Source organism: Genypterus blacodes, unplaced genomic scaffold (genome assembly GCF_046128005.1).
Source record: "Genypterus blacodes isolate CSIRO-AG114 ecotype Tasmania unplaced genomic scaffold, CSIRO-AGI_Gbla_v1 ptg000109l_1, whole genome shotgun sequence".
Lineage (NCBI taxonomy): Eukaryota > Metazoa > Chordata > Actinopteri > Ophidiiformes > Ophidiidae > Genypterus > Genypterus blacodes.
The window spans coordinates 130,259-150,498 of NW_027466913.1; the positions used below are offsets into that span (position 1 = coordinate 130,259).

Here is a 20,240-nt window from a genome sequence, read left to right on the forward strand (position 1 = left end):
AGGCAGGCCAGGATGGGGTTGTATGGGTGCAGGGTTGTGTGACTGTGGGGTTGGGTTGGGTCTCAGGGTGGGATATCCTCTCTTTGTTTTGTTTTATTGTTTCTCTCTCCTCTCCTTCTCTTGACCACAGCCTAAGATGAGATTTGTAGTAGCCTACATTGCTGTTTGACATCATCCTGTAAAAACTGTATTTACCCTATGAGATCATCGCATCAACATCTCTGATGCCATCCTGGACTCTGCCTCCACACTACTGTGCCATGTTCTCACAACCTGCAGAGGCCGCGGCTTCCAGCTGTTTTAGTTTCAATCTACCTGTACCTCATATTACCTATTTTACCTCAGGGTCTACGTATAAAGTTTAACAACAACAACAGTAATAATAATACAACCTCTCTCTCTCTCTCTCTCTCTCTCTCTCTCTCTCTCTCTCTCTCTAAAAATGATGTCATGTAAAATGTTTGCTTCAATAAAAACAAATAGCAAAAAAAATGAATAGACTGAATTCTGTGTTTGGTCTTTGTCACTTACAGGGATTTTTGAAACAAAAACAATAAAGTTTGGATGAGGTCGTGTCAGCTGTTTGCCTTGAAGTGATTTCATGTTTGGTATCAAATCTGGAAACATGTTTGACTTTCAGGTGATCAATAGTTCAGCACAGACTTTCACTTCAGGTAACCATAGCAACGCTACTATCAGGTAAGGCTAGAAGACAAAACCACGAATAAAGTGTCCATCCTCCGTATGATATCACACACACACACACACACACACACACACTCGCTCACTCATTCAGCAGTGAGAGAACAACATCTACAGAAAGGGGAGGGGGAGGAGCAACAGGAGAAGCTAACGTCACTTTCCAGAAACGAGTCAGTCAGTCAGTCAGAGTCCAGCAGAGCCTCGACTGAAGCAGACGAGAAGCCGGAGACTCAGAAGTTTGTCCAAGTTTGTCTCTGCAGCGTCTCAGACTCAAACTCTGGTGAGTGCAGACAGAATATTGAGTTTCAGCAGCAGCAGCATGAAGTCCAGGCTGAGCTGCTCTCACTTCACTGCTCTCACTTACTGCTTCAGTGTTAAAGGCTTGGCTCTGGTTCACACACGTTGGTGTTTGTAAACACATGGCAGTTTTTACCGTCAGAGCAAGAAAACAGCGGCAGGAAGTGAGTGTTTAGCTGCGTCAGTGAGTCGCAGCACGGAGCCGCAACCACGACAACCACAACAACAGGAAGTGAAGTGAGTGCAGCCTGTTTGCCGTCATCGGCCGATGACGGCATGTAAATAATTATACCGTGACCAGTATAATACTGGGACAGTAACGTCCAGTTTGTGTGTGCTCTGTGTTAGAAGACCTGAGCTACAGGTGAACACGTTCATATCTCAGATGGCCGCTGAGTTCAGACAGTCGAGGCAAAACGAAGCCAGCAGAAGATCAGAGGGACCAGCTGCCAAACCAGGAGAAGTCCAGTGTGACGTCTGCACTGGAAGCAAACTAAAGGCCATCAAGTCCTGCCTGAAGTGTGAGGCCTCCTACTGCGAGACTCATCTGGAGCCTCATCGGACAGCAGCACGCCTGAGATCACACCAGCTGATCCATCCTGTGGACAACCTGGAGGACAGGTTGTGTAAGAAGCACAAGAAACCTCTGGAGCTCTTCTGCGAGACCGACCAGACCTGTGTGTGTTCACTCTGTCCTGTTTTAGACCACAAGAACCATGAGTTTGTTCTTCTGGAAGAAGGATATGAAGGAAAGAAGTCCGAGCTGGAGAAGATGGTGGCTGAACATCAGCAGAAGATCAAGCTGACACCACTGAAGATCCAGGAGATGAAACAGTCAGCAAAGCTCAGCATGGAAGCTGCAGACAGAGAGAGAGCAGATGGAGATCAGGTCTTCACCGCTCTGAAGCAGCTTGTGGAGAAAGTCCAGGCCGACTTCATTGAGACTGTGAAGGAGAAGCAGAGGAGCACAGAGAAACAGACTGAAGACTTCATCAAAGAGCTGCAGCAGGAACTCTCTGGACAGAGAGAGAGAGCTGCTGAGGCAGAGAAGCTCCTACTCTCTGAAGATCCCCTCCACATCTTCCAGAGCTTCTCATCCATCAGCTCTGCTCCTCCCACTAAGGACTTGACACAGGTCACAGTCCATCAAAGGTCACACGAGGGGAGTGTGGTGAAAGCTGTGGCTCAGCTGGAGGAGACCATCAGTGAAGAGCTGAAGAAGCTGCTGAAGGTGGAGCTGAGGAGGATCCAGCAGTTTGCAGTGGACGTGACACTGGATCCTGATACAGCTCATCCTAGTCTGATCCTGTCTGATGATGAGAAACAATTTTACTCTGGTGATGAAGCAGCACAGAAGAATCTCCCAGACAACCCACAGAGATTTGATACATATGGTTTTGTTTTAGGAAAGCAGAGTTTCTCCTCTGGAAGATTTTACTTTGAGGTTCAGGTCAATGGAGAGGGAGCGTGGGCTTTAGGAGTTACCAGAGAGACGAGCCAGAGGAAGGGAGAAGTCAGACTGAGGCCTCAGCGTGGTTACTGGACTTTAGGGTTGTGGAATGAAGAGTATGAAGCTCTTGCTGAACCTCGTGTCCCTCTGAGTCTAAAGTCACAGCCAGAGAAGGTGGGCGTGTTTGTGGACTATGAGGAGGGTCTGGTCTCCTTCTATGACGTGGATGCTCCAGCTCTGATCTTCTCCTTCACTGGCTGCTCCTTCACTCATAAGCTCCTCCCATTCTTCTGTGCCAGTCCTTATGAGGATGGTACAAACTCCGCCCCTCTGATCATCTCAGCTGTCAGTCACTCTGCCTAACCTGCAGGAGTTTATATGAAACCATTCTGTGCTTTAAAGGAACTAAAGTACAGAGGATCAGCTGGTCTTCCCTCTTTACTTTGTCTTTTCTTCACATTCTGATGACATCATATTTGTTTCTGGTTGCGTCTTACCGCTGTAACACAACAATTTACTCACACTGATCTAAGAACTGCGACTACTGTTCATTTATTAATCAATCAGAAGCTTTTAGTAAAGTCTTTGCATGTAAGTGTGATCAAAAGGTTTGATTGATCACACTTACATGCATACGGAACCTGAAAGTGTTCCGGTGACCTCAGACGCCCTTGTAGACAGAAGGACCCGAGTGTGTTTCATATTATAGAGCAACACTGCCTGTTTTTGATAGTTTTGTTGAGCTGAAAACTACAAATGGTGACCTGAGTGTCATGAGGTCATAAGAGGTTCTGATCACATAAACCTGAGGGGCTCTTTGTGTTCTTGTGGGGTTATGTTTTGGGGTCAGAGTTCAATATGAATGATTGTGTTGATTCCAGGCCGTTACCTTGTGCTGAAGTTCTTCTCCACCCTCTGGTTTGTGTACAGCTGCAGCAAGAAGCAGCACATAGATCTAATCCTCTCATCAGGGCCGACCGTATGAATTTTTCATATATATATATTTGATTTTTTTCATGTTGTTATGGTGTGTTTAACGCTCAGACTCACGCTGAGGCAGATTGGAGAACGTGACTACATGTCAGCTGTCGTCATGTGATTCATCCTCTGAACCCTGATGATCCTGACTGTTGGCTGAAACTACAAATCTTTCTCTTTTGATTGTCAGAGCTGTCGTCTGCACTCAGGAAGCACAGCGGTGCTTCAGAGTGATTTACACGTGAGGAAGCTGCTGGCTGTGATTTAGTGTCTGGCAGGAAGCAGCAGAATCATGAGCCTGTTAGAGCTCAGAGGACACCAGAGCTGTAAACATAAACCACACACCTTTATGAGTCTGGACCCATAGGAAAGATTTAGGGCTTCCGTTTTGTAAAATTCTGATTTTTTTCTTCTCCAAACCGATTAAAGTGCAGTCACTAACTTCAACTTCTCTCTTCCTCTGATGTTCCTGATTTGATGTAAATAGAGTCGATCTTGTCTTTAAATCATGTTTATACACTGACATCCTCCTCCTCCTCCTCCTCTTCCTCCTCATCCACCTCTCCATCCTCTGCTCCCTCCTACTCGCAGTCCTCCTCTTCCTCCTCCCCCTCCTCCTCTGCCTCCCCCTCTTCCTCTATATCCACCTCTCCCTCCTCCTCTTCCTGTTCATCCACCTCTCCCTCCTCTTCCTTTTCATCCACCTCTCCCTCCTTGTCCTCCTCCTGCCTTGGACTGTACCATTCCCTCTCCCCCCCTCCTTCCAGCCTCACAATGGTCCGCTCCCCCTTCTTCACCGCCCGCTTTGGTCGAATCCAAAACAGAACATCATGGCGATTGATGGTAAGTAGGCCAATAACGTCTCTCCGCTCCTCCGCTCCTAATTAACTTCAGCTGGAAATGCGGCGCGTGTCGGGCCGATTGATCGATCCGTAAAAGTGCAGGATGATCCGGAAAGATGGCGGCGGCTTCGTGTTCGATCGGTAAAAGTTTATTTTCGGCTGGATTTGTGTGTGAGAGTAGAAACGTGTTCGACGTGTGTGTGGTGCTGAAGGGACAGCGACGCGTATCAGCTGTTTGTACTCGCGGGGAAGAGTTCTGTTATTTCCTGCTGTGCTTGAAGTATCAGAGTGTGTGACTGAGCCTCACAGCGGGAGGTCAGGGAGCGGAGGGGGGTTCGGGTTTGGGCTCAGAGACTGAAACCGACCGATAGAATTACAAACGACTGGACTGGTGCAGGAGTGTGAGTGTGTGTGTGTGTGTGTGTGTGTGTGTGTGTGTGTGTGTGTGTGTGTGTGTGTGTGTGCGCTCCCAGATGAGGACCGTGTTTCTCTCTTACACTTCTGGCATATTAAACTTTATAGATTATACATTTTCCTCAATAACTTCTTTCCTTCTAGGTCGCCTTCCAACCCCTTTGCGCCCCCTGCTGGTGATTGTGTGCGGTGGCTGCGGCATCGACATGAAACAACTGGCTAAGCTCAGAGAGAAAATACACACTTAAAGTGTGTGTGTGTGGGCTAATAAGAAATCAATAACTGTATTAATTTCATGAACTATTTTAGATGCAATCATTAGGAATCACTGCAATGAAAATGAAAATTGAAATTGTTGCAGATTGCAGTGAAACTCACTCATATTCTTATGAACGTTTAAGACACTGTCTTTTTGTTCACTTCCTTGATTTGTCCACATGGTGTCGCCCTTGCTCGTCATTCATAACAGACACTACAGTACAGTGCGTTCCCATACCTGACCTGTATATTGACTAAGGCCGAGCCATAAGGGGTAATGGATTGATTGATTGATTGATAGTCAGACAAGTCATTTATCATTCTATCCGTTTTGCTTAATTAATCCTCTATACATGTCGGTAATCATGCATCCATATGTGTTAGGCTAAGGAGGAATTACTATGGAAACGGCTCCTCTGTGTTCTGTCTGAGCTGCAGAGCCTGCAGGGGAGCGATCACACACAGGCTGAGCACTGAAACACAGGGGTGAACTGATTGAACCATAGAAAAATGCATTCAATCAAGCATTTATAGGATCTTTATAATAAACAACATTCCAATAGGGAATCTATTCTTTTATTTCAAATTCAATTCATATATATGTGATCAATGTTGATGTCAGAGTCAGATTGGATTCTATATTTGTTTTCTTGCTCTCTAAATATAAAGAATTAAGTAACATAATCACAGGAAGTGGAGACTTAAAGAGATTTCTTCTAGATGACATCCCATAATGCTTTGTAGTGTGTGTGAATGGCACACAGAATACACACATCACAACTCAACCTTGAGGGGTGTTTTTTATGACCAATAAAAAACACTCAGATACTTGTTGCTAAGCGATAAGCATCCATTCTTGTTTGGAGGAAGTGAATGATCCTGATCTAAACTTCGCTGTAATGAAACACCTCTCAGGCAATCAGGAGTGTGTGGAGCCGCTGGAAAACCAATTTCCACAGTGACGCTGTAACAGCCGAAGCATGAGGTCATTGGGTAATTCCCTGGAAAGCAGACGTTGCTCAACCCAAGGTCAAAGGGAGCCATGATGGCTGCATGGTGAAGAAGGCTCAGAGGCAGAGGAGGTCTGGAGGGACGGTGACACGCCAGGTGCTGTTTTAATGGACCATCATGTAGCTCAGTGACTGACGGTTATTAACAGCCTCTCTCTCTCTCTCTCTCTCCACCTGGTCACACTCGCTCATTTCTATGACAACAGGATGGAGCTGCTCTGATGAGGCCGGCACATGAGCCCGACGCCGCCGCCGCTGCTAAAAATAGAACCAAGTAAACAAGAATGGATGAAGAAGGAAACAGCAGAGTGTATGGTTCCATATATATATATATATATATATATATATATATATATATGTGTGTGTGTGTGTGTGTGGGGGGCATGCATGACTATGGTGGCTATGGGCACGCACACACACACTTTCCTGTCATATTGGTGAAGAAGCTGTGTGTCCTCAAATGTCATTAAGCAATCATTGTTCATATTGGAAATGTTTCTTCTGCATTTCTTAATTTTTTAAAACAAACTACTCTCGGCAGCTGTATTGGAAACACACACACACACACACACACACACACACACACACACACACACACACACACACACACACACACATTCACACACACACACACACACGCACACACACACACACATACACACTGAACTCTCTCAAACACACTGCCAGCCCCTCTATCACAGATCCATCAGTTCTGAACTCAGCCACTGTCTTTTAGATCAGCACCTGATGTGTTCCAGCGTGTTATGAAACACACGCTGCTGTGTTCAAATCCCGTCCAATGAGAGGGCGGCTCTAAAACCAGGAGCACAGAGAGAGAGAGAGAGAGAGAGAGAGAGTTGCCACCATTGGTGATTACTTGCTCATGTTTCTGACAAGGAGTCACAAGGTAGAGCTCGGCAGCTGCTGCACGTCTCCATGGCAACGCAGTGATGACTAGCGAGTGTTAATCGTATCTTGACATTGATGGGTTCTATCGTCCTGTTGTAGCAAGTTCACATCGACATCGACAAAATGCAACAGCTGTGTGTTTAGAGGAGGAGGAACATCGTGTTTATGTTCTGCTCAGTGGGAGCAGGAGTGCAGGGAGCAAGGGAGCAGGGGAGCAAGGGAGCAGGGGAGCAGGAGAGCAGGGCTGGCACTTCGACTTACTGCTCCGGACGGCGATGGGGGCAGAAGCTTAATTAGGATTTGATTGGATGGAAACGAGTGGAGGCTTAATGATCCTGGTGAGGAAATGGGGGACGAAGCAGCAGCACAAAGCAATGACAGAGAGATTTAGATCAGAATACCAGGAATCCAGAGCGCTGCAGCTCATGAAACAAGCACTTATGAGACGTTCTGCCTGCGCCGCACGCAAACCTATTTAGCGTGAGCGGGTACAGATGGAGCTGTGATGTCAGGAAGCAGCATCCACTTCTCCACGTGACGTCTGACGCAGAGAACAGATCGCAGCTGAGCTTCGCCTGAGTCGAGTTCATACAGCAAGAAGACGTTTTTCCTGAACGTTGACTGATATCTGATGAGGAAAGATCCAGAGCAGCTGATTCTGATTCATAAATGATCAGAATTACAACCAGCTTATGAGACGTGACCTGAAAGTGTTCCGGTGACCTTAGACGCCCTTGAATCCAGAAGGACTATGGCTGTGCCAGACCAGTGACTGAAAACCTGAACACCCAACACTTCCTTTTTATTTTTTCATTTTATTTGACATCCCAGGCAGGCCAGGATGGGGTTGTATGGGTGCAGGGTTGTGTGACTGTGGGGTTGGGTTGGGTCTCAGGGTGGGATATCCTCTCTTTGTTTTGTTTTATTGTTTCTCTCTCCTCTCCTTCTCTTGACCACAGCCTATGATGAGATTTGTAGTAGCCTACATTGCTGTTTGACATCATCCTGTAAAAACTGTATTTACCCTATGAGATCATCGCATCAACATCTCTGATGCCATCCTGGACTCTGCCTCCACACTACTGTGCCATGTTCTCACAACCTGCAGAGGCCGCGGCTTCCAGCTGTTTTAGTTTCAATCTACCTGTACCTCATATTACCTATTTTACCTCAGGGTCTACGTATAAAGTTTAACAACAACAACAGTAATAATAATACAACCTCTCTCTCTCTCTCTCTCTCTCTCTCTCTCTCTCTCTCTCTAAAAATGATGTCATGTAAAATGTTTGCTTCAATAAAAACAAATAGCAAAAAAAATGAATAGACTGAATTCTGTGTTTGGTCTTTGTCACTTACAGGGATTTTTGAAACAAAAACAATAAAGTTTGGATGAGGTCGTGTCAGCTGTTTGCCTTGAAGTGATTTCATGTTTGGTATCAAATCTGGAAACGTTTGACTTTCAGGTGATCAATAGTTCAGCACAGACTTTCACTTCAGGTAACCATAGCAACGCTACTATCAGGTAAGGCTAGAAGACAAAACCACGAATAAAGTGTCCATCCTCCGTATGATATCACACACACACACACACACACACACACACTCGCTCACTCATTCAGCAGTGAGAGAACAACATCTACAGAAAGGGGAGGGGGAGGAGCAACAGGAGAAGCTAACGTCACTTTCCAGAAACGAGTCAGTCAGTCAGTCAGAGTCCAGCAGAGCCTCGACTGAAGCAGACGAGAAGCCGGAGACTCAGAAGTTTGTCCAAGTTTGTCTCTGCAGCGTCTCAGACTCAAACTCTGGTGAGTGCAGACAGAATATTGAGTTTCAGCAGCAGCAGCATGAAGTCCAGGCTGAGCTGCTCTCACTTCACTGCTCTCACTTACTGCTTCAGTGTTAAAGGCTTGGCTCTGGTTCACACACGTTGGTGTTTGTAAACACATGGCAGTTTTTACCGTCAGAGCAAGAAAACAGCGGCAGGAAGTGAGTGTTTAGCTGCGTCAGTGAGTCGCAGCACGGAGCCGCAACCACGACAACCACAACAACAGGAAGTGAAGTGAGTGCAGCCTGTTTGCCGTCATCGGCCGATGACGGCATGTAAATAATTATACCGTGACCAGTATAATACTGGGACAGTAACGTCCAGTTTGTGTGTGCTCTGTGTTAGAAGACCTGAGCTACAGGTGAACACGTTCATATCTCAGATGGCCGCTGAGTTCAGACAGTCGAGGCAAAACGAAGCCAGCAGAAGATCAGAGGGACCAGCTGCCAAACCAGGAGAAGTCCAGTGTGACGTCTGCACTGGAAGCAAACTAAAGGCCATCAAGTCCTGCCTGAAGTGTGAGGCCTCCTACTGTGAGACTCATCTGGAGCCTCATCGGACAGCAGCACGCCTGAGATCACACCAGCTGATCCATCCTGTGGACAACCTGGAGGACAGGTTGTGTAAGAAGCACAAGAAACCTCTGGAGCTCTTCTGCGAGACCGACCAGACCTGTGTGTGTTCACTCTGTCCTGTTTTAGACCACAAGAACCATGAGTTTGTTCTTCTGGAAGAAGGATATGAAGGAAAGAAGTCCGAGCTGGAGAAGATGGTGGCTGAACATCAGCAGAAGATCAAGCTGACACCACTGAAGATCCAGGAGATGAAACAGTCAGCAAAGCTCAGCATGGAAGCTGCAGACAGAGAGAGAGCAGATGGAGATCAGGTCTTCACCGCTCTGAAGCAGCTTGTGGAGAAAGTCCAGGCCGACTTCATTGAGACTGTGAAGGAGAAGCAGAGGAGCACAGAGAAACAGACTGAAGACTTCATCAAAGAGCTGCAGCAGGAACTCTCTGGACAGAGAGAGAGAGCTGCTGAGGCAGAGAAGCTCCTACTCTCTGAAGATCCCCTCCACATCTTCCAGAGCTTCTCATCCATCAGCTCTGCTCCTCCCACTAAGGACTTGACACAGGTCACAGTCCATCAAAGGTCACACGAGGGGAGTGTGGTGAAAGCTGTGGCTCAGCTGGAGGAGACCATCAGTGAAGAGCTGAAGAAGCTGCTGAAGGTGGAGCTGAGGAGGATCCAGCAGTTTGCAGTGGACGTGACACTGGATCCTGATACAGCTCATCCTAGTCTGATCCTGTCTGATGATGAGAAACAATTTTACTCTGGTGATGAAGCAGCACAGAAGAATCTCCCAGACAACCCACAGAGATTTGATACATATGGTTTTGTTTTAGGAAAGCAGAGTTTCTCCTCTGGAAGATTTTACTTTGAGGTTCAGGTCAATGGAGAGGGAGCGTGGGCTTTAGGAGTTACCAGAGAGACGAGCCAGAGGAAGGGAGAAGTCAGACTGAGGCCTCAGCGTGGTTACTGGACTTTAGGGTTGTGGAATGAAGAGTATGAAGCTCTTGCTGAACCTCGTGTCCCTCTGAGTCTAAAGTCACAGCCAGAGAAGGTGGGCGTGTTTGTGGACTATGAGGAGGGTCTGGTCTCCTTCTATGACGTGGATGCTCCAGCTCTGATCTTCTCCTTCACTGGCTGCTCCTTCACTCATAAGCTCCTCCCATTCTTCTGTGCCAGTCCTTATGAGGATGGTACAAACTCCGCCCCTCTGATCATCTCAGCTGTCAGTCACTCTGCCTAACCTGCAGGAGTTTATATGAAACCATTCTGTGCTTTAAAGGAACTAAAGTACAGAGGATCAGCTGGTCTTCCCTCTTTACTTTGTCTTTTCTTCACATTCTGATGACATCATATTTGTTTCTGGTTGCGTCTTACCGCTGTAACACAACAATTTACTCACACTGATCTAAGAACTGCGACTACTGTTCATTTATTAATCAATCAGAAGCTTTTAGTAAAGTCTTTGCATGTAAGTGTGATCAAAAGGTTTGATTGATCACACTTACATGCATACGGAACCTGAAAGTGTTCCGGTGACCTCAGACGCCCTTGTAGACAGAAGGACCCGAGTGTGTTTCATATTATAGAGCAACACTGCCTGTTTTTGATAGTTTTGTTGAGCTGAAAACTACAAATGGTGACCTGAGTGTCATGAGGTCATAAGAGGTTCTGATCACATAAACCTGAGGGGCTCTTTGTGTTCTTGTGGGGTTATGTTTTGGGGTCAGAGTTCAATATGAATGATTGTGTTGATTCCAGGCCGTTACCTTGTGCTGAAGTTCTTCTCCACCCTCTGGTTTGTGTACAGCTGCAGCAAGAAGCAGCACATAGATCTAATCCTCTCATCAGGGCCGACCGTATGAATTTTTCATATATATATATTTGATTTTTTTCATGTTGTTATGGTGTGTTTAACGCTCAGACTCACGCTGAGGCAGATTGGAGAACGTGACTACATGTCAGCTGTCGTCATGTGATTCATCCTCTGAACCCTGATGATCCTGACTGTTGGCTGAAACTACAAATCTTTCTCTTTTGATTGTCAGAGCTGTCGTCTGCGCTCAGGAAGCACAGCGGTGCTTCAGAGTGATTTACACGTGAGGAAGCTGCTGGCTGTGATTTAGTGTCTGGCAGGAAGCAGCAGAATCATGAGCCTGTTAGAGCTCAGAGGACACCAGAGCTGTAAACATAAACCACACACCTTTATGAGTCTGGACCCATAGGAAAGATTTAGGGCTTCCGTTTTGTAAAATTCTGATTTTTTTCTTCTCCAAACCGATTAAAGTGCAGTCACTAACTTCAACTTCTCTCTTCCTCTGATGTTCCTGATTTGATGTAAATAGAGTCGATCTTGTCTTTAAATCATGTTTATACACTGACATCCTCCTCCTCCTCCTCCTCTTCCTCCTCATCCACCTCTCCATCCTCTGCTCCCTCCTACTCGCAGTCCTCCTCTTCCTCCTCCCCCTCCTCCTCTGCCTCCCCCTCTTCCTCTATATCCACCTCTCCCTCCTCCTCTTCCTGTTCATCCACCTCTCCCTCCTCTTCCTTTTCATCCACCTCTCCCTCCTTGTCCTCCTCCTGCCTTGGACTGTACCATTCCCTCTCCCCCCCTCCTTCCAGCCTCACAATGGTCCGCTCCCCCTTCTTCACCGCCCGCTTTGGTCGAATCCAAAACAGAACATCATGGCGATTGATGGTAAGTAGGCCAATAACGTCTCTCCGCTCCTCCGCTCCTAATTAACTTCAGCTGGAAATGCGGCGCGTGTCGGGCCGATTGATCGATCCGTAAAAGTGCAGGATGATCCGGAAAGATGGCGGCGGCTTCGTGTTCGATCGGTAAAAGTTTATTTTCGGCTGGATTTGTGTGTGAGAGTAGAAACGTGTTCGACGTGTGTGTGGTGCTGAAGGGACAGCGACGCGTATCAGCTGTTTGTACTCGCGGGGAAGAGTTCTGTTATTTCCTGCTGTGCTTGAAGTATCAGAGTGTGTGACTGAGCCTCACAGCGGGAGGTCAGGGAGCGGAGGGGGGTTCGGGTTTGGGCTCAGAGACTGAAACCGACCGATAGAATTACAAACGACTGGACTGGTGCAGGAGTGTGAGTGTGTGTGTGTGTGTGTGTGTGTGTGTGTGTGTGTGTGTGTGTGTGTGTGTGTGTGTGCGCTCCCAGATGAGGACCGTGTTTCTCTCTTACACTTCTGGCATATTAAACTTTATAGATTATACATTTTCCTCAATAACTTCTTTCCTTCTAGGTCGCCTTCCAACCCCTTTGCGCCCCCTGCTGGTGATTGTGTGCGGTGGCTGCGGCATCGACATGAAACAACTGGCTAAGCTCAGAGAGAAAATACACACTTAAAGTGTGTGTGTGTGGGCTAATAAGAAATCAATAACTGTATTAATTTCATGAACTATTTTAGATGCAATCATTAGGAATCACTGCAATGAAAATGAAAATTGAAATTGTTGCAGATTGCAGTGAAACTCACTCATATTCTTATGAACGTTTAAGACACTGTCTTTTTGTTCACTTCCTTGATTTGTCCACATGGTGTCGCCCTTGCTCGTCATTCATAACAGACACTACAGTACAGTGCGTTCCCATACCTGACCTGTATATTGACTAAGGCCGAGCCATAAGGGGTAATGGATTGATTGATTGATTGATAGTCAGACAAGTCATTTATCATTCTATCCGTTTTGCTTAATTAATCCTCTATACATGTCGGTAATCATGCATCCATATGTGTTAGGCTAAGGAGGAATTACTATGGAAACGGCTCCTCTGTGTTCTGTCTGAGCTGCAGAGCCTGCAGGGGAGCGATCACACACAGGCTGAGCACTGAAACACAGGGGTGAACTGATTGAACCATAGAAAAATGCATTCAATCAAGCATTTATAGGATCTTTATAATAAACAACATTCCAATAGGGAATCTATTCTTTTATTTCAAATTCAATTCATATATATGTGATCAATGTTGATGTCAGAGTCAGATTGGATTCTATATTTGTTTTCTTGCTCTCTAAATATAAAGAATTAAGTAACATAATCACAGGAAGTGGAGACTTAAAGAGATTTCTTCTAGATGACATCCCATAATGCTTTGTAGTGTGTGTGAATGGCACACAGAATACACACATCACAACTCAACCTTGAGGGGTGTTTTTTATGACCAATAAAAAACACTCAGATACTTGTTGCTAAGCGATAAGCATCCATTCTTGTTTGGAGGAAGTGAATGATCCTGATCTAAACTTCGCTGTAATGAAACACCTCTCAGGCAATCAGGAGTGTGTGGAGCCGCTGGAAAACCAATTTCCACAGTGACGCTGTAACAGCCGAAGCATGAGGTCATTGGGTAATTCCCTGGAAAGCAGACGTTGCTCAACCCAAGGTCAAAGGGAGCCATGATGGCTGCATGGTGAAGAAGGCTCAGAGGCAGAGGAGGTCTGGAGGGACGGTGACACGCCAGGTGCTGTTTTAATGGACCATCATGTAGCTCAGTGACTGACGGTTATTAACAGCCTCTCTCTCTCTCTCTCTCTCCACCTGGTCACACTCGCTCATTTCTATGACAACAGGATGGAGCTGCTCTGATGAGGCCGGCACATGAGCCCGACGCCGCCGCCGCTGCTAAAAATAGAACCAAGTAAACAAGAATGGATGAAGAAGGAAACAGCAGAGTGTATGGTTCCATATATATATATATATATATATATATATATATATGTGTGTGTGTGTGTGTGTGGGGGGCATGCATGACTATGGTGGCTATGGGCACGCACACACACACTTTCCTGTCATATTGGTGAAGAAGCTGTGTGTCCTCAAATGTCATTAAGCAATCATTGTTCATATTGGAAATGTTTCTTCTGCATTTCTTAATTTTTTAAAACAAACTACTCTCGGCAGCTGTATTGGAAACACACACACACACACACACACACACACACACACACACACACACACACACACACATTCACACACACACACACACACGCACACACACACACACATACACACTGAACTCTCTCAAACACACTGCCAGCCCCTCTATCACAGATCCATCAGTTCTGAACTCAGCCACTGTCTTTTAGATCAGCACCTGATGTGTTCAAGCGTGTTATGAAACACACGCTGCTGTGTTCAAATCCCGTCCAATGAGAGGGCGGCTCTAAAACCAGGAGCACAGAGAGAGAGAGAGAGAGAGAGAGAGAGAGAGAGAGAGAGAGAGAGAGAGAGAGAGTTGCCACCATTGGTGATTACTTGCTCATGTTTCTGACAAGGAGTCACAAGGTAGAGCTCGGCAGCTGCTGCACGTCTCCATGGCAACGCAGTGATGACTAGCGAGTGTTAATCGTATCTTGACATTGATGGGTTCTATCGTCCTGTTGTAGCAAGTTCACATCGACATCGACAAAATGCAACAGCTGTGTGTTTAGAGGAGGAGGAACATCGTGTTTATGTTCTGCTCAGTGGGAGCAGGAGTGCAGGGAGCAAGGGAGCAGGGGAGCAAGGGAGCAGGGGAGCAGGAGAGCAGGGCTGGCACTTCGACTTACTGCTCCGGACGGCGATGGGGGCAGAAGCTTAATTAGGATTTGATTGGATGGAAACGAGTGGAGGCTTAATGATCCTGGTGAGGAAATGGGGGACGAAGCAGCAGCACAAAGCAATGACAGAGAGATTTAGATCAGAATACCAGGAATCCAGAGCGCTGCAGCTCATGAAACAAGCACTTATGAGACGTTCTGCCTGCGCCGCACGCAAACCTATTTAGCGTGAGCGGGTACAGATGGAGCTGTGATGTCAGGAAGCAGCATCCACTTCTCCACGTGACGTCTGACGCAGAGAACAGATCGCAGCTGAGCTTCGCCTGAGTCGAGTTCATACAGCAAGAAGACGTTTTTCCTGAACGTTGACTGATATCTGATGAGGAAAGATCCAGAGCAGCTGATTCTGATTCATAAATGATCAGAATTACAACCAGCTTATGAGACGTGACCTGAAAGTGTTCCGGTGACCTTAGACGCCCTTGAATCCAGAAGGACTATGGCTGTGCCAGACCAGTGACTGAAAACCTGAACACCCAACACTTCCTTTTTATTTTTTCATTTTATTTGACATCCCAGGCAGGCCAGGATGGGGTTGTATGGGTGCAGGGTTGTGTGACTGTGGGGTTGGGTTGGGTCTCAGGGTGGGATATCCTCTCTTTGTTTTGTTTTATTGTTTCTCTCTCCTCTCCTTCTCTTGACCACAGCCTATGATGAGATTTGTAGTAGCCTACATTGCTGTTTGACATCATCCTGTAAAAACTGTATTTACCCTATGAGATCATCGCATCAACATCTCTGATGCCATCCTGGACTCTGCCTCCACACTACTGTGCCATGTTCTCACAACCTGCAGAGGCCGCGGCTTCCAGCTGTTTTAGTTTCAATCTACCTGTACCTCATATTACCTATTTTACCTCAGGGTCTACGTATAAAGTTTAACAACAACAACAGTAATAATAATACAACCTCTCTCTCTCTCTCTCTCTCTCTCTCTCTCTCTCTCTCTCTAAAAATGATGTCATGTAAAATGTTTGCTTCAATAAAAACAAATAGCAAAAAAAATGAATAGACTGAATTCTGTGTTTGGTCTTTGTCACTTACAGGGATTTTTGAAACAAAAACAATAAAGTTTGGATGAGGTCGTGTCAGCTGTTTGCCTTGAAGTGATTTCATGTTTGGTATCAAATCTGGAAACATGTTTGACTTTCAGGTGATCAATAGTTCAGCACAGACTTTCACTTCAGGTAACCATAGCAACGCTACTATCAGGTAAGGCTAGAAGACAAAACCACGAATAAAGTGTCCATCCTCCGTATGATATCACACACACACACACACACACACACACTCGCTCACTCATTCAGCAGTGAGAGAACAACATCTACAGAAAGGGGAGGGGGAGGAGCAACAGGAGAAGCTAACGTCACTTTCCAGAAACGAGTCAGTCAGTCAGTCAGAGTCCAGCAGAGCCTCGACTGAAGCAGACGAGAAGCCGGAGACTCAGAAGTTTGTCCAAGTTTGTCTCTGCAGCGTCTCAGACTCAAACTCTGGTGAGTGCAGACAGAATATTGAGTTTCAGCAGCAGCAGCATGAAGTCCAGGCTGAGCTGCTCTCACTTCACTGCTCTCACTTACTGCTTCAGTGTTAAAGGCTTGGCTCTGGTTCACACACGTTGGTGTTTGTAAACACATGGCAGTTTTTACCGTCAGAGCAAGAAAACAGCGGCAGGAAGTGAGTGTTTAGCTGCGTCAGTGAGTCGCAGCACGGAGCCGCAACCACGACAACCACAACAACAGGAAGTGAAGTGAGTGCAGCCTGTTTGCCGTCATCGGCCGATGACGGCATGTAAATAATTATACCGTGACCAGTATAATACTGGGACAGTAACGTCCAGTTTGTGTGTGCTCTGTGTTAGAAGACCTGAGCTACAGGTGAACACGTTCATATCTCAGATGGCCGCTGAGTTCAGACAGTCGAGGCAAAACGAAGCCAGCAGAAGATCAGAGGGACCAGCTGCCAAACCAGGAGAAGTCCAGTGTGACGTCTGCACTGGAAGCAAACTAAAGGCCATCAAGTCCTGCCTGAAGTGTGAGGCCTCCTACTGTGAGACTCATCTGGAGCCTCATCGGACAGCAGCACGCCTGAGATCACACCAGCTGATCCATCCTGTGGACAACCTGGAGGACAGGTTGTGTAAGAAGCACAAGAAACCTCTGGAGCTCTTCTGCGAGACCGACCAGACCTGTGTGTGTTCACTCTGTCCTGTTTTAGACCACAAGAACCATGAGTTTGTTCTTCTGGAAGAAGGATATGAAGGAAAGAAGTCCGAGCTGGAGAAGATGGTGGCTGAACATCAGCAGAAGATCAAGCTGACACCACTGAAGATCCAGGAGATGAAACAGTCAGCAAAGCTCAGCATGGAAGCTGCAGACAGAGAGAGAGCAGATGGAGATCAGGTCTTCACCGCTCTGAAGCAGCTTGTGGAGAAAGTCCAGGCCGACTTCATTGAGACTGTGAAGGAGAAGCAGAGGAGCACAGAGAAACAGACTGAAGACTTCATCAAAGAGCTGCAGCAGGAACTCTCTGGACAGAGAGAGAGAGCTGCTGAGGCAGAGAAGCTCCTACTCTCTGAAGATCCCCTCCACATCTTCCAGAGCTTCTCATCCATCAGCTCTGCTCCTCCCACTAAGGACTTGACACAGGTCACAGTCCATCAAAGGTCACACGAGGGGAGTGTGGTGAAAGCTGTGGCTCAGCTGGAGGAGACCATCAGTGAAGAGCTGAAGAAGCTGCTGAAGGTGGAGCTGAGGAGGATCCAGCAGTTTGCAGTGGACGTGACACTGGATCCTGATACAGCTCATCCTATTCTGATCCTGTCTGATGATGAGAAACAATTTTACTCTGGTGATGAAGCAGCACAGAAGAATCTCCCAGACAACCCACAGAGATTTGATACATATCGTTTTGTTTTAGGAAAGCAGAGTTTCTCCTCTGGAAGATTTTACTTTGAGGTTCAGGTCAATGGAGAGGGAGCGTGGGCTTTAGGAGTTACCAGAGAGACGAGCCAGAGGAAGGGAGAAGTCAGACTGAGGCCTCAGCGTGGTTACTGGACTTTAGGGTTGTGGAATGAAGAGTATGAAGCTCTTGCTGAACCTCGTGTCCCTCTGAGTCGAAAGTCACAGCCAGAGAAGGTGGGCGTGTTTGTGGACTATGAGGAGGGTCTGGTCTCCTTCTATGACGTGGATGCTCCAGCTCTGATCTTCTCCTTCACTGGCTGCTCCTTCACTCATAAGCTCCTCCCATTCTTCTGTGCCAGTCCTTATGAGGATGGTACAAACTCCGCCCCTCTGATCATCTCAGCTGTCAGTCACTCTGCCTAACCTGCAGGAGTTTATATGAAACCATTCTGTGCTTTAAAGGAACTAAAGTACAGAGGATCAGCTGGTCTTCCCTCTTTACTTTGTCTTTTCTTCACATTCTGATGACATCATATTTGTTTCTGGTTGCGTCTTACCGCTGTAACACAACAATTTACTCACACTGATCTAAGAACTGCGACTACTGTTCATTTATTAATCAATCAGAAGCTTTTAGTAAAGTCTTTGCATGTAAGTGTGATCAAAAGGTTTGATTGATCACACTTACATGCATACGGAACCTGAAAGTGTTCCGGTGACCTCAGACGCCCTTGTAGACAGAAGGACCCGAGTGTGTTTCATATTATAGAGCAACACTGCCTGTTTTTGATAGTTTTGTTGAGCTGAAAACTACAAATGGTGACCTGAGTGTCATGAGGTCATAAGAGGTTCTGATCACATAAACCTGAGGGGCTCTTTGTGTTCTTGTGGGGTTATGTTTTGGGGTCAGAGTTCAATATGAATGATTGTGTTGATTCCAGGCCGTTACCTTGTGCTGAAGTTCTTCTCCACCCTCTGGTTTGTGTACAGCTGCAGCAAGAAGCAGCACATAGATCTAATCCTCTCATCAGGGCCGACCGTATGAATTTTTCATATATATATATTTGATTTTTTTCATGTTGTTATGGTGTGTTTAACGCTCAGACTCACGCTGAGGCAGATTGGAGAACGTGACTACATGTCAGCTGTCGTCATGTGATTCATCCTCTGAACCCTGATGATCCTGACTGTTGGCTGAAACTACAAATCTTTCTCTTTTGATTGTCAGAGCTGTCGTCTGCGCTCAGGAAGCACAGCGGTGCTTCAGAGTGATTTACACGTGAGGAAGCTGCTGGCTGTGATTTAGTGTCTGGCAGGAAGCAGCAGAATCATGAGCCTGTTAGAGCTCAGAGGACACCAGAGCTGTAAACATAAACCACACACCTTTATGAGTCTGGACCCATAGGAAAGATTTAGGGCTTCCGTTTTGTAAAATTCTGATTTTTTTCTTCTCCAAACCGATTAAAGTGCAGTCACTAACTTCAACTTCTCTCTTCCTCTGATGTTCCTGATTTGATGTAAATAGAGTCGATCTTGTCTTTAAATCATGTTTATACACTGACATCCTCCTCCTCCTCCTCCTCTTCCTCCTCATCCACCTCTCCATCCTCTGCTCCCTCCTACTCGCAGTCCTCCTCTTCCTCCTCCCCCTCCTCCTCTGCCTCCCCCTCTTCCTCTATATCCACCTCTCCCTCCTCCTCTTCCTGTTCATCCACCTCTCCCTCCTCTTCCTTTTCATCCACCTCTCCCTCCTTGTCCTCCTCCTGCCTTGGACTGTACCATTCCCTCTCCCCCCCTCCTTCCAGCCTCACAATGGTCCGCTCCCCCTTCTTCACCGCCCGCTTTGGTCGAATCCAAAACAGAACATCATGGCGATTGATGGTAAGTAGGCCAATAACGTCTCTCCGCTCCTCCGCTCCTAATTAACTTCAGCTGGAAATGCGGCGCGTGTCGGGCCGATTGATCGATCCGTAAAAGTGCAGGATGATCCGGAAAGATGGCGGCGGCTTCGTGTTCGATCGGTAAAAGTTTATTTTCGGCTGGATTTGTGTGTGAGAGTAGAAACGTGTTCGACGTGTGTGTGGTGCTGAAGGGACAGCGACGCGTATCAGCTGTTTGTACTCGCGGGGAAGAGTTCTGTTATTTCCTGCTGTGCTTGAAGTATCAGAGTGTGTGACTGAGCCTCACAGCGGGAGGTCAGGGAGCGGAGGGGGGTTCGGGTTTGGGCTCAGAGACTGAAACCGACCGATAGAATTACAAACGACTGGACTGGTGCAGGAGTGTGAGTGTGTGTGTGTGTGTGTGTGTGTGTGTGTGTGTGTGTGTGTGTGTGTGTGTGTGTGTGCGCTCCCAGATGAGGACCGTGTTTCTCTCTTACACTTCTGGCATATTAAACTTTATAGATTATACATTTTCCTCAATAACTTCTTTCCTTCTAGGTCGCCTTCCAACCCCTTTGCGCCCCCTGCTGG

The 20,240-nt window shown here is 46.7% G+C and overlaps 3 protein-coding genes across 3 annotated transcripts; all 3 read left to right on the top strand.

Annotated features, from left to right (window-relative positions):
- Positions 1-875: 875 nt before the first annotated feature.
- On the top strand, positions 876-3,619 carry LOC143008996 (zinc finger protein RFP-like). Its single transcript, XM_076160984.1, has 3 exons — positions 876-982; positions 1,142-1,236; positions 1,348-3,619. Exon 3 carries the CDS (start codon positions 1,385-1,387, stop codon positions 2,810-2,812), a length of 1,428 nt encoding a protein of 475 aa, XP_076017099.1. The 5' UTR covers positions 876-982; positions 1,142-1,236; positions 1,348-1,384; the 3' UTR covers positions 2,813-3,619.
- A 4,939-nt stretch (positions 3,620-8,558) lies between these two features.
- Positions 8,559-11,557, top strand: LOC143008993 (zinc finger protein RFP-like). The gene is made up of 3 exons (XM_076160982.1): positions 8,559-8,665; positions 8,825-8,919; positions 9,031-11,557. Exon 3 carries the CDS (start codon positions 9,068-9,070, stop codon positions 10,493-10,495), a length of 1,428 nt encoding a protein of 475 aa, XP_076017097.1. The 5' UTR covers positions 8,559-8,665; positions 8,825-8,919; positions 9,031-9,067; the 3' UTR covers positions 10,496-11,557.
- Positions 11,558-16,255: 4,698 nt separating this feature from the next.
- LOC143008994 (E3 ubiquitin-protein ligase TRIM21-like) lies at positions 16,256-19,254 on the top strand. The gene is made up of 3 exons (XM_076160983.1): positions 16,256-16,362; positions 16,522-16,616; positions 16,728-19,254. Exon 3 carries the CDS (start codon positions 16,765-16,767, stop codon positions 18,190-18,192), a length of 1,428 nt encoding a protein of 475 aa, XP_076017098.1. The 5' UTR covers positions 16,256-16,362; positions 16,522-16,616; positions 16,728-16,764; the 3' UTR covers positions 18,193-19,254.
- The last annotated feature ends 986 nt before the right edge of the window (positions 19,255-20,240 follow it).